At 47.5% G+C, this 14,751-nt stretch overlaps 1 protein-coding gene across 1 annotated transcript in view; it reads left to right on the forward strand.

Moving 5' to 3' along the window:
• The window catches only part of itga11a (integrin, alpha 11a), a 161,455-nt gene that overhangs the window by 59,094 nt on the left and 87,610 nt on the right, over nucleotides 1–14,751 (forward strand). Inside the window, exons 7-8 of the mRNA XM_059639194.1 lie at nucleotides 4,063–4,211; nucleotides 14,060–14,210. Of these exons, the coding sequence (XP_059495177.1) occupies nucleotides 4,063–4,211; nucleotides 14,060–14,210 (300 nt within the window). The remainder of the gene's footprint in view (nucleotides 1–4,062; nucleotides 4,212–14,059; nucleotides 14,211–14,751) is intronic.

Consider the following 14,751-nt stretch of genomic DNA (forward strand, 5'->3'; position numbering starts at 1 on the left):
TTGCTTCCACAACTGCTGCTGGCAACGCATTCCATGCTCTCACAACTCTCTGCGTAAAGAACCTGCCTCTGACATCCCCTCTATACTTTCCACCAACCAGCTTAAAACTATGACCCCTCGTGCTAGCCATTTCTGCCCTGGGAAATAGTCTCTGGCTATCAACTCTATCTATGCCTCTCATTATCTTGTATACCTCAATTAGGTCCCCTCTCCTCCTCCTTTTCTCCAATGAAAAGAGACCGAGCTCAGTCAACCTCTCTTCATAAGATAAGCCCTCCAGTCCAGGCAGCATCCTGGTAAACCTCCTCTGAACCCTCTCCAAAGCATCCACATCTTTCCTATAATAGGGCGCCCAGAACTGGACGCAGTATTCCAAGTGCGGTCTAACCAAAGTTTTATAGAGCTGCAACAAGAAAGAGAGAGCTCTCTGATGAAGGGTCTGGGCCCGAAACGTCAGCCTTTGTGCTCCCGAGATGCTGCTTGGCCCGCTGTGTTCATCCAGCTTCACACTTTGTTACCTATTCCAATGACAGCTCACGGGTATTAAGAACATGTCCATAGCGTGGGGGAGGTTAAAGATCAAGGATAAAGGTTGTAAAGTCACCAATCTAAGAAGTGATTTAATAAACAAAAGAATTTATTCATGAGATAACACAGTGTAAAGCTAAGAACACAGCAGGCCAGATGGCATCAGAGGAGCAGGAAAGTTGACGTTTCGGGTCAAGGCCCTTCTTCAGAAATTCTGAAATGTCAAATTTCCTGTCCCTTTGATGCTGCCTGGCCTGCTGTGCTCCTCCAGCTCCACACTGTGTTTCCTCTGGCTCCAGCATCGGCAGCTCTTACCGTCTCTGTCAAAATACATTCATACTCATTGGAAAAGGACCACACACTGTCCACCAACGTCCTCGATGCTTTTTGAGTGATGTGGGCACAAAAAGGGTAAAGTGGCTTACATCACCTTCCAACTCCATTTTGATTTCGCCCTCTCCCTCTCTCCCTCATGTTTCATGTCATTGCATTGTCCTCAATGGGCTCTGCATGCAAATTAATCAATTGGAGAAAAAACAAGTGAATTACCAGTGGTAGTGAATAGGTGAAAATTGCGATATGTGATTCGTTGGAAGGAAAAACCATTCAGTTGCATGTCATAGAACTTCCAGATAGGGAAAATAATTTATTCATAACTACAGACCGATTAGTTTAACATCTATTGTTGGAAAAGTGTTGAAATTAATCATTAAGAAAGCAATAGCAGAATACTTGGAAGACCATAATCTAATCAGCAGAATCAGCATGGCTTCATGAAAGGGAAATTGTGTCTGATTAATTTATTAGAGTTCCTTGAGGAAGTCTCAACTGGAGTGGGTAGAGGGGAACCAGCTGTATTTGGACTTTCAGAAGGTGCTTAGCAAGGTACATCAGGAAAGGTTAAGAGCCCCTGGTGCTGGAGGTAGTACATTGGTACAGATTGAGAAATGCCTCATGGGCTGGAAACAAAGAGTGAGGAACAAGGGGTTCTTTTTCAAGTTGATGACCTGCGATCAGTGGGGTTCCACAGGGATCAGCGCTGGGACCTCAACTGTTTACAGTATACAACAATGGCTTGGAAGAAGGAAGCTACTGTAGCAAAATTTGCAGAAAATACAAAAATAGACGGAAAGGCAAGTTCTGAGAGGGATCCAGGCAATTTATAGATGGACCCTTTTTCTGAAGAAACGTCCTGGCCTGAAACGTCAAGCTTTCCTACTCCTCTGATGCTGCTTGGCCCGCTGTGTTCATCCAGCTTCACACTGAATTATCGCAGATTCTCCAGCATTGGCAATTCCTACTATCTCTGTCTCAATTTACAGATGGATATTGATAGATTAAGCAAGTGGGCAAAATGTTAGCAAGTAGAATCAAATGTGGATAAATTTGAAGCTGTTCATTTTGGAAGGGACCACATGAGAACAAGAGTATTATTTAAATGGAGAAAAAATGCAGAAAACTACAACACAAAGGGACTTGGGTGTACTTGTGCACTAGCACACAGTACCAACAGGGAATCAGGGAGGCAATTGGATTGTTGACCCTTATTCTGAAGTTGGTTGGAGTATAATGGTAGGAATGTCTCATTGCAACTGTACAAGGTGCTGGTCAGACCACATCTGCAGGGCTGTGAGCAGGTTTGGTCCCTGTATTTCAGGAAGGATATCAGTAAATGCTCCCTCATGGGAGACTCTAGGACCAGAGGGCATAATCTCAAAATAAAGGGGCACCAATTTAAGACTGAGATGAGGATGAATCTTCTCTCTCAGAGGGTTTAAGAGTCTTTGAAACTCCTTCCACAGCGAGCTGCGGGGGCAGCGGCCTTGTGTAAATTTAAGGCTGTAATAGATAGAATCTTGATCAGTTGGGGAAACAAGGGCAGGAGAGTGACTCGTGTTGGCTCAGCCATGAACCTATTGAATGGTGGACCAGGCTTGAGGGGTTGAATGGCCTAATCCTGTTCCTATCTTTTATGCTCTTATAGCATATATTCTTCACAGGTAAAGCCAAGATTTATTGATATATGAGCAGACTCCTTCTGAAAACCTCTACCATGCTCAGTGTCAGTACCCAGCAGCTAAGGAAACATGGTCAGGCTTTTGCGTTGTAATCGCTAGCCAGTGAGCACTGGGCCTGCTATGTAAGAGCGGGTGATCGATGAGGGGTTTATGTTCATGACTGAATTGCCCATTGACTCTCACACTCTGGGATCACACATAATGGATACTGGGTTGAGAATCCAAGAAACCACCAGCTTTACCCCTTTATCTGGCAGCACAAGGAGGAAATGTTACAATAACTGGCAGCATTAGGCGTCTTTCAACCTGTCAGTTCTGGCCAGATTGGAACATAGATCACAAAGTTGCAAGTATAGCATGTTAAACACTTGGTAGCGAAATATCATTGCTTGTAAACTTCATACATTTCATGCTTGCCTTTATTGGTCAGTGCACTGAGTATAGGAGTTGGGAGGTCGTGTTGAGGCTGTACATGACATTGGATTGACCACTTTTGGAATACTGAGTGTAATTCTGGCCTCCCTGCAAAAGGGAGGATGTTGTGAAACTTGAATGGGTTCAGAAAAGATTTGTTAGGGCGTTGCCAGGGTTGGAGAGTTTGAGGTATAAGGATAGACTGAAGAGACTGGGGCTATTTTCCCTGGAATGTCGGAAGCTGAGGAATGACCTTATAGAAGTTCATAAAATCATGCGAACCATGGTTTAGGGTAAATGGACGAAGTCTTTTCCCCAGGGTGGGGGAGTCCAAAACTAGAGGGGGATAGGATTAAGGTGAGAGGGGAAAGATTTAAAAGGGACTTGAGAGACAACATTTTCAAGCAGAAGGTGGTGTGTGTACAGAATGTGCTGCCAGAGGAAGTGGTGGAGGCCGGTACAATTACAACATTTAAGATGCATCTGGATGGGTGTATGAATAGGAAGGGTTTAGAGGGATATGGGCCAAATGCTGGCAAATGTGACGAGATTAATTTAGGATATCTGATCGGCATTGACTATGGACCGAAGTGTCTGTTTGTGTGCTGTTTAAATCTATGACTCATTGACGATGTTTGGGTCAATAGCTCAGGAATGGAACATTACTGTAAATATTTTGTTTTAATACCTATCTAGTTTTTGAAGAATCAATTCTACATTGAGTAATTTGTTCTGTAAATTGAAACAAAGTTTTCGACCAGCATAGACTCAATGGGCGAAGGTCCTTTGTCAGTGCTGTAGACCTCCACAACTCTGTCTCTATATCAGAACATATTGATCAACATTGCAATGTAATGGGGTTCATTAAAAGTGAGAGTTACTGACAAGTAAAAAGATTGATTAAGATTAAAAGCAACAATATACAGCCTGTATCGCACAGTTTGAACCTAACATTGGTAAGGAGCAGTTGGATCACTGGCAGGAGAGGAAATGCAGGTGACGGGAGAGGTTAGAGGTTGGTGAGGGTCTGAGGAGGAGGGGAGGGTTAGGGTGGGCCCTGTGCTTCATCTGTGTTGGTTTAACCTCTGTACTTGTTCCACAGCTGGCTATTGTGCAGTACGGAGAGACAGCTGTGCACGAGTTTGAGCTGAGGGACTACAGGTCTGTTACTGATGTTGTCAAGGCTGCCAGGAATATCGAACAGCGAGGAGGGACAGAAACCAACACAGCACATGGCATTGAAATCGCACGGTAATGATGTCCAAAACCCTATTCTACTCTAAAACAAATGGATGAAAGACACTGGATAAAAGCTAGCACTGAATCTGTATGTCCCACATTTGAATCCCACTGTGGCAGATGGTGGAAATTGAATCCAGTAAAATTCTGGAATTGAGAGATTATTGATGACCATAAATCCATTGTCACTTGTCAGAAAATCCCATCTGGTTTACTAATGCTCTTTAGGGAAGGAAACTGCCACCCTTACCTGGTCTGGCCTACATGTGACTCCAGACTCACAGCAATGTGGTTGACTCTTAACTGCCCTCTGGGCAATAAATGCTGGCCTGGCCAGTGATGCCTTCATCCTGTGAATGAAATTAAAAATAACCTGTTACATAGAAATATTTATTCTGCTTATTGTCTCTGGTTCTGTTACCAATTTCATTAAAACAATGTCCACTAGTTTTCACCATTGGAAACAATTTGTCTTTATCTTCTCAACGTAAATGTTAAGGTGATGTTAAGTAGCTCAACCAAATCTCCTCTTAGCCTTCTTTACTCAGAGGAGAATAATCTGAGGATCATTTAGCTACTTGTGGGACTTTGCTGTGTACAAATTGACTTTAGTGCTGCCGACAGAGACAGTGAGTGGAATGACGATTTGATTCATTATTGTCACATGTACCTGGGGTACAGTGAAATGGTTAGTTTTGTGTGCAGTAAAAGCAGATCAAACCATACAAAGTGCCTTAGGGTAATAGAACACAGTGAGGAATGTTATGCTGCAGAGAAGGCGCACAAAGAGCGAGGTCAAAACTAAATTTGAAATTTCAAAGGTCTTTTTGAAAGTAACAGGTGGGAATGTAGCAGAATTGTGGGAGATGTTTGCTGGGGTCTATCTCAATGTCAGCAGAGACTCACTGCATCTTTTGAGCAGGTTCCAGGCAGAGAGGTGACTTTCTTCCTGGGCAGCGGTGAGTTGTCAGTTGAGGGGAATTATTGTTGGTTAAACGATTTATGAACCGTACATCATGCCTCCTAAATATATGTCTTCCTGTCTCACCAAACACCTGGGATAAGGAGACACCAAGAATTCTTGATATAAAAATCTGAGCAAGGAATACAGCTCACTGGGCTGGCCGTGAGCAGTCTCCATGTTACTCAGTACCAAGCAGCATCTAATGCCATGCTGCATGGCACCTGCCATATTGGTAGCCAATATTGCCAAACTCTTGTGACCCTGGCATACAAAAACAAGTGCTGGAAAATGGGATTAGAATATTTTGGTGGCTGCTTTTCACTGGCACAGCCTTGATGGGCCGATGGGGCTTTATCTGTGCTGTCGACCCCAATGATTTTGTGGCTCTATCCTCATGGTACCTCTCTGAGCCCTCCCAAGACAATCGGGGAGCACAGACCTCTTTGACAGGGCCGCCCCACGACCGGCATTGACAGGCTGCATGGGGCGCACTTCCCACATTGACAGGCAGCCAACTCCCATTGGAGCAGGGACCATCTCAGGGTGCTCACTCACTCCCTCGCTCATTTAGCGACTGCTTGCAAATTCCCAGCAGTCCCTGCCTCACCCCACCTCTCCTCACCCCATCTCATCGTGCCTCACCTCATCTTACCCCACCTCATCTTACCTCACCTCACCACACCCCACCTCACCTCACCCCACCTCACCTCACCCCACCTCACCTCATCCCACCTCACCTCACCCCACCTCACCTCACCCCACCTCACCTCACCCCACCTCACCTCATCCCACCTCACCCCACCTCACCTCATCCCACCTCACCTTACCCCAACTCACCTTACCCCAACTCACCTTACCCCAACTCACCTCACCCCACCTCACCTCACCTCATCCCACCTCACCTCACCCCACCTCACCTCACCCCACCTCATCCCACCTCACCCCACCTCACCTCATCCCACCTCACCTTACCCCAACTCACCTTACCCCAACTCACCTCACCCCACCTCACCTCACCTCAACTCACCTCATCCCACCTCACCTCACCCCACCTCACCTCACCCCACCTCATCCCACCTCACCTCACCCCACCTCACCTCATCTTACTTCGCCTCACCTTGCCTCCCCTCACCTCACCTCGCCTCCTCCAACGCACCTCGCCTCCCCTCACCTCACCTAGCCTCACCTCACCTCACCCTCACTTCATCTCACCTCCCCTCCCGTACCCTCTACTCTGCTACCCTCCCCTCCCCTTGCTTCCCTCTCCCCTCGCCTCGCCGTGCCTGTCAGCTGGTGCTCTGTCAGGGTCTAAAGGCTTTCCATTGTGCTGGGTTGTCGCTCTGTTTTGCTCAGGCACACAGAAGGGAGGCTGGTCAGCCAGGAGCTGCCTGGGGACAGGGTGATGGTCATCCTGCTGTATGACACACTGAAGCACCAACCTGACCCTGACAGCACGTGCCAGCTGCCTGTGTGGCAAACACATGGCACATTCATTCAACTAACTGACTGATTTGGAAACTGGGTGGGAGCTAGTCCTCAGTGCAGTTTGTGAGGTGGGGGATTAGAGTTTGACCCTGGAGTCAGGGTTTCCCAGTATCACCAGTCGGGGGCATGGTCTGCGCATTGCACAGGGCCTCAGCAATGGTCAGTTTTCTGCTCCAGCTGCTCACAGGCTCATTCGGCTACAGCCTGGGCAGTGGGCAGCTGTGCCAGGGAGACAGTAACAGTTAGAGACAGTGAGAGAAGCAGCTTGTCCTTGTAACTGGAATTCCCCTGAAAAAAAACCTCAAAAAAATGGACACTTAGCCAAAAAGGTGTAAGATTTGACCTTCTATATCTAAATTACTTGATCAGCTGTGAACATAAGATGTCTTTGGGAAGTTACGAGTCTGTGAACTGTGCTGGATTAATGCAAACCATTTTCGTCAGGGACAGTATAAGTGCTGACAAGTAACTTTCTCTAGCTGTCTTGGTAGCACCTGGGAACAGGGCATTAACTATAACCCATTCCCCACCCCCCAAGCCACACATACCAAGCTGCACCTCCAGCAAACACCCCCATCACCCCTCCCAGGCTCCCTATCATGCTACAACCCTTCCTACCACAGCAGAGCCAAGAACACTGTAGCAGTTACATTCAGCTTCTTCAACTGGCACCAAGCTTCCTCAGCAGAGCTCTGCAACTTTTAAGTTTATGATTAAAACTGCCAGAAACTGAATGGACAGATTGTTGAGCAGCAAAGGAAACCGGGAGCTCCAATGGGAAATAAAAGCTGCCTGAGTTTCTGTTTTCCCTTGCAGCTCCACAGTTTGCTTTGGGTTAACTACTGTTGCACATATCCCAACCACAGGATTCCAGACTCACCCCAAACACACTGCAAGCATTTTTCACTCGTGCTAACCTTGCAAATTTTTGGTGACCTCATTGTCGATGGATGCAATGAAAGGTCAAATGCTCCCTATTCTTGTTCAAATCATATGAAAGGCAAAGTACAGTGGATGCTGGAAATCTGAAAAAAAAACAGGAAGTGCTGGAGAAACTTAGCAGGTCTGGTAGGTCTGTGGAGAGAGAAACCGAATTAACGTTTCAAGCCAAATGTAACTGTTTCAGAACTGAAAATTATGATTTTATTTTTAAAATTTCAAATAATATCTCAGATAGGAACAATCTTCTTACATATTCCATCATAAAACCATAAGATATAGTAGCTAAATTAGGCCATTCGGCCCTTCGTGTCTATTCCACCATTCCATGACACCTGATATGTTTCTCATCCCCATTCTTTTGTCTTCTCCCTGTAATCTTGGATCCCTTTATTAGTTTATTTTGTGTTTATTGGATAAGGTCCAAATTTATGGTTCATATTATTATTTTGGCTAATGGTCCTCAAGATCCAAGGGTCACAACAGAAAGGTGGCAAGCCATAAGATGGGAGGAATCAGTTAGTAATTGGCAGTCTGAGATTTAAAACCCTGCAAAATACATTCGGGAGAGAGGTCTGGGTTTCATGATGTTAAGCTTCTTGGAAAGAACAGGTAGATAGGATGGTGAAAAAGGCTCATTTGCCATCATTGGTCAGAGTATTGAGTACAGGAGTTGGAATGTCATGTCACAGATGCACAAGACATTGATAAGTCCACATTTGGGCTACAGAGTACAATTCTAGTCACCTTGCAAAGGACAGATGTTATTAAACTGGAGGCTGAGGGGTGACCTTATGGAGGTTTATTAAATATTGAGTGATCGAGACACAGTGATTAGCCTAAGTCTCTTTCCCAGGTTAGGGAAGTCCAAAACTAGAGGGCATAGGTTTAAGGTGAGAGAGGGAAGACTTAAAAGGGACCTGAGGGGCAACTTTTTCACACAGAGGGCAGCAGCGCATATATGGGACGAGCTGCCTGATGAAGTGCTAGAGGCAGGTAGAATTAGAGAATTTAAAAAAACATTTGGACAGGTACATGTTAGGAAGGGTGTGGAGGGATATGGGCCAAATACAGGCAAATGGAACTAGTTCAGTTTAGGAAACATGGTGAGCATGGACGAGTTGGGCTGAAGGGTCTGTTTCTGCGCTGTATGACTCTATGGCTCTAAATCCAACTAAAGCAGGGAAATACCATTGAGTTGTGGCCCCCCTCCCCAGCAAAGATTAGGCTATACAAATCCCAGCTAAGTTGGAGTCCAACTCCTGTCTGCCTTTGCTAATTCATGCTGTCCCATTTACACAGATGCATTCTTCAAAATAATTCCTGCTCAGCTGCCCTGCTTTGCTCTTGAGTTGCCAATCACACAGGTAGAGACTCCTAAAGAAGTTCACAACCAATTTTTGAAATGTGGCCCATGTTGTTAAACAGTTTTGTGCACAGCAAGATCCCATAAACAGCAAACAAGGTGACCGAGCTGTTCATCAGGTTGTTTTCCTGGGTGCCAGGGCCCGAGGGAAGAATGCTGCCCAGGGTAACAACAGTGGCTTACATTTACACATCACCTTGAGGGCGAAAACATGGCACCATTAGGGGGAGGTGACGGTATCATCGCTGGACTGTTAACCCAGAGTCCCAAGGAATGTTTTGGGCACCTGAGTTCAAATCCCGCTTTGACAGATAGTGGAATTTGAATTCAGTAACAATCTGGAATTAGGAGTCTAATGATGACCATGAATCCATAGTCGATTGGCAGAAAGACTACATCTGGGTCACAAATGTCTTTTAGGGAAGGAATCTGCCGTCCTTACTAGGCCTGGCCTACATGTGACTCCAGACCCATAACAATGTGGATGACTCTTAACTGCCTTCTGGGCAATTAGGGATGGGCAATAAATGCTGGTCCAGCTAGTGATGGCCTCATTCCGTGAATGAGTAATAAAATAAACCTCACAGGGAATGTCTACAAATGGATGTTGACACTGAAATACAGAAAGAGGTGTCAGGATAAGTGCCTAAAAAAGAGGCCAAAGACATCGGTTTTAAGGAATGGCTGAAAAAAACGAGAAAGCATTTCAGGGTGGAAATTCTGTTTTTTAATTCATTCATGAGGTGGTCAGGTCAACATTTATTACCCATCACTAATTGCCCAGTTAAGAGTAAACCACTTTGCTGTAGGCTTGGAATGACACGTGAGTCAGGCCAGGTAAGGAGCTGATTTCCCTCCCTAAAGGACACTAGTGAACAGTGTCGCTGAGTTATAAAGTCATTCAGCATGGAAACAGACCCCTCAGTTCAAGTGATCCATGTCGACCATCATCGCAAACTAAACTAGTTCCACCTGCCTACTTCTGGCCCATATCCCTCCAACCTTTCCTATTCGTGTACTTATCCAAATGTCTTTTAAATGTTGTACCTGTGCCCGCGTTCACCACTTCCTCTGGAAGGTCATTCCACATACGAACCACACTTTGTATCAAAAAATTGCCCATCGTGCCTTTTTAAAATCATTTTCCTACCACCTTAAGATTATGCCCCCTTGGGAAGAGACGCCACCCATTCACCTTATCTTTCCCTCTCATGATTTTATTAACCTCTACAAGGCAACCGTTTAACCTCCTACTTCACAGTGAAAAATGTCCCAGCCTATCCAGCATCTCCACCTGACTCAAACCCCCATTCCTGGCAACATCCTGATAAATATCTTCTGAACCCTCTCCAGTTTAATAATATCCTTCCGATAAAAGTGCAGTTGTTTTTGTTTAAGTGATAATTGACAGTAATTGCACAGTCACCATTAGACTGGCTTTTTGCTGAATTCAAATTTCACCATCTGCCTTGTTGAGGTTTGAACTATTATCCCTGGAGCATGGGCCTGGGGCAAAAACAGAAGTTGCAGGAAAAGCTCAGCAGGTCTGGCAGCATCTGTGAAGAAAAAAATCGGAGGTAATGTTTTGGGTCTGTTGGCTTTTCCTCAGGTCTATACCATGACCACCTCCTGAACCACCACACTCAAATGGGAAAGGAATTAAATTTGAGATGATCCAGAGGAACACAGAAAGCCTTGAGGATGGGAAGGCTGCAGGAGATTGTGGACTTCAGGAAGGGAGAGGCCAGGGACGGATTTGGAAACAAAGAGAAATGTGAACCTGGGAGCCCAGGTTTGCTTGGATTCAAATTGGGATGTGAGCATTAAAATTTTGGATGATGTCAGATTTATGTAAATTGAAAGAAAGGAGGTCAACCAAAGACAGCAATGAAAGAGTGAAGGTAACAAAGTGTGGAGCTGGATGAACACAGCAGGCCAAGCAGCATCTCAGGAGCACAAAAGCTGACGTTTCGGGCCTAGACACTTCTTCAGAGAGGTGGCTGGGGAGAGGGAACTGGAATAAATAGGGAGAGAGGGGGAGGTGGACCGAAGATGGAGAGAAAAGAAGATAGGTGGAGAGGAGAGTATAGGTGAGGAGGGAGGGAGGGGATAGGTCAGTCCAGGGAAGACGGACAGGTCAAGGAGGTGGGATGACGTGGTAGGTAGGAAATGGAAGTGCACTTGAGTTGGGAGGAAGGGATGGGTGAGAGGAAGAAAAGGATAGGGAGGCAGAGATGGGCTGGGTTGGTTTTGGGATGTGGTGGGAGTAGTGAACGAGCTGGGCTGGTTGTGTGATGCAATGGGGGGAGGGGAAGAACTGGGCTGGTTTTGGGATGTGGTGGGGGAAGGGGAGATTTTGAAGCTTGTGAAGTCCACATTGATACCATTGGGCTGCAGGGTTCCAAGCGGAATATGAGTTGCTGTTCTTGCAACCTTCGGGTGGCATCACTGTGGTACTGCAGGAGGCCCATGATGGACATGTCATCTGAGGAATGGGAGGGGGAGTTAAAATGGTTTGCGACTGGGAAGTGCAGTTGTTTGTTGCGAACCGAGCGGAGGTGTTCTGCAAAGCGGTCCCCAAGCCTCCGCTTGGTTTCCCCAATGTAGAGGAAGCCACACCGGGTACAATGGATACAATTTACCACATTGGCAGATGTGCAGCTGATCATCTGCTTGATATGGAAGGTCATCTTGGGGCCTGGGATAGCGGTGAGGGTGGAGGTGTGGGGGCAAGTGTAGCACTTCCTGCGGTTGCAGGGGAAGGTGCTGGGTGTGGTGGGGTTGGAGGGGAGTGTGGAGCGGACAAGGGAGTCACGGACTCTCTGGAAGGCAGACAAGGGTGGGGATGGAAAAATGTTTTGGGTGGTGGGGTCGGATTGTAGATGGCGGAAGTGTCGGAGGATGATGCGTCGCATCCAGAGGTTGGTGGGGTGGTGTGTGAGAATGAGGGGGATCCTCTGGGGGCGGTTGTGGCAGGGGCGGGGTGTGAGGGATGTGTTGCAGGAAATGTAGGAGACGTGGTCAAGGGCGTTCTCAACCACTGTGGGATGAAAGTTGCGGTCCTGGAAGAACGTGGACATCTGGGATGTGCAGGAGTGGAATGCCTCATCCTGGGAGCAGATGCGGCGGAGGCGGAGGAATTGGGAATAGGGGATGGAATTTTTGCAGGAGGGTGGGTGGGAGGAGGTCTATTCTAGGTAGCTGTGGGAGTTGGTGGGCTTGAAATGGACATCACATTCTAGCTGGTTACCTGAGATGGAGACTGAGAGGTCCAGGAAGGTGAGGGATGTGCTGGAGATGGCCCAGGTGAACTGAAGGTTGGGGTGGAAGGTGTTGGTGAAGTGGATGAACTGTTTAAGCTCCTCTGGGGAGCAAGAGGCGGCGCCGATACAGTCATCAATGCAACGGAGGAAGAGGTGGGATTTGGGGCCTGTGTAGGTGCGGAAGAGGGACTGTTCCACATAACCTACAAAGAGGCAGGCATAGCTTGGGCCCATGCGGGTACCCATGGCCACCCCCTTTGTCTGTAAGAAGTGGGAGGAATCGAAAGAGAAGTTCTTGAGGGTGAGGACGAGTTTGGCTAGGCGGATGAGGGTGTCGATGGAGGCGGATTGGTCGGGCCTGCGGGACAGGAAGAAGCGGAGGGCCTTGAGGCCATCTGCATGAGGAATACAGGTGTATAGGGACTGGACATCCATGGTGAAAATGAGGTGTTGGGGGCCCGGGAATTTGAAGCCCTGGAGGAGGTGGAGGGCGTGGGTGGTGTCACGGACGTAGGTGGGGAGTTCCTGGACCAAAGGGGAGTAAATGGAGTCCAGATAGGTAGAGATGAGTTCGGTGGGGCAGGAACAGGCTGAGACAATGGGTCGACCAGGGCAGGCAGGTTTGTGGACTTTGGGAAGGAGATCAATCCGACCCCACCACCCAAGCCATTTTTCCATCCCCACCCTTGTCTGCCTTTCGGAGAGAACATTCTCTCCGCAACTCCCTTGTCCGCTCCACACTCCCCTCCAACCCCACCACACCCGGCACCTTCCCCTGCAACCGCAGGAAGTGCTACACTTGCCCCCACACCTCCTCCCTCACCCCTATCCCAGGCCCCAAGATGACCTTCCATATCAAGCAGACGTTCAGCTGCACATCTGCCAATGTGGTATATCGTATCCATTGTACCCGGTGTGGCTTCCTCTACATTGGGGAAACCAAGCAGAGGCTTGGGGACCACTTTGCAGAACACCTCCGCTCGGTTCGCAACAAACAACTGCACTTCCCAGTCGCGAACCATTTTAACTCCCCCTCCCATTCCTCAGATGACATGTCCATCATGGGCCTCCTGCAGTACCACAATGATGCCACCCGAAGGTTGCAAGAACAGCAACTCATATTCCGCTTGGGAACCCTGCAGCCCAATGGTATCAATGTGGACTTCACAAGCTTCAAAATCTCCCCTTCCCCCACCGCATCCCAAAACCAGCCCAGTTCTTACCCTCCCCCCACTGCATCACAAAACCAGCCCAGCTCAACCCCTCCCCCCACTGCATCCCAAAACCAGCCCAGCCTGTCTCTGCCTCCCTAACCTGTTCTTTCTCTCACCCATCCCTTCCTCCCACCTCAAGCCACACCTCATTTCCTACCTACCACCTCATCCCGCCTCCTTGACCTGTCCGTCTTCCCTGGACTGACCTATCCCCTCCCTCCCTCCTCACCTATACTCTCCTCTCCACCCATCTTCTTTTCTCTCCATCTTCGGTCCACCTCCCCCTCTCTCCCTATTTATTCCAGTTCCCTCTCCCCATCCCCCTCTCTGAAGAAGGGTCCAGGCCCGAAACGTCAGCTTTTGTGCTCCTGAGATGCTGCTTGGCCTGCTGTGTTCATCCAGCTCCACATTTTGTTATCTTGGATTCTCCAGCATCTGCAGTTCCCATTATCAATGAAAGAGTGAAGACTGGATTTAACAAAGTAAGGAATGAGATGTCAGAGGAACTTCTTTCCTTCCTGAAATAGTGTCATGGGAACCCAATTACTGATACAAACAGTCAGCGACTTGGTTTAATATCTCTTCTGAAGGATGACCAGTTTAAAGAGTGTCCTCTTTATCTCTGTCAGGTCTGAGGCATTCAGCATCAGAAGGGGTGCAAGGAAGGAAGCCAAGAAGGTGATGATTGTCATTACCGATGGTGAATCACACGACAGCCCACATCTAAAGCAAGTGATTGAGGACAGCGAGCGAGACAACATCACCAGATATGCCATTGCGGTAGGCAATCTACACAAAGCCAGCTTCACTCTCAGACACAGTGCTGGCAGGGTCAATAGTTATCATTGCATCATTTCATGACTGACCACGTCAACAGTTTAGTAAGATGCCAGGGTCAATCTGTATTGAGTTGACAAGCTGACATCTGTCCCAGAGCAACTGTAAGGCCACACTCTATCCCACTTCAACAGAAAACATTGGGAAAACCCTTCAGGATCTCTGTTCCCATTTGGTTTCAGGTACAACAGGTTACATTTGTATAGTGCCTTTCATGTTGGGACTGTACCACCTTTCCTTTATTGTCACTGGGCCAAAATTCTGGATCCCCCTCCCTAAAAGCTCTGTGGTGTACCCACACTTTAAACACTACAGTGGTTCAAGAAGGTAGCTCAGCGTGGCCTTCCTAGGCAATTAAACAAGGGCAACAAGCATGGACCTAGCCAACAGTGCCCGCATCCCATAAACAAATGAAAACGTGTTCCCAGACTCTTGATATGAACGCACTGTGTGTGGATCTGGGTTGAAGACAAGATTGGGATTT

This window comes from Stegostoma tigrinum, chromosome 33 (assembly GCF_030684315.1).
Source record: "Stegostoma tigrinum isolate sSteTig4 chromosome 33, sSteTig4.hap1, whole genome shotgun sequence".
In the NCBI taxonomy this organism is placed as follows: domain Eukaryota; kingdom Metazoa; phylum Chordata; class Chondrichthyes; order Orectolobiformes; family Stegostomatidae; genus Stegostoma; species Stegostoma tigrinum.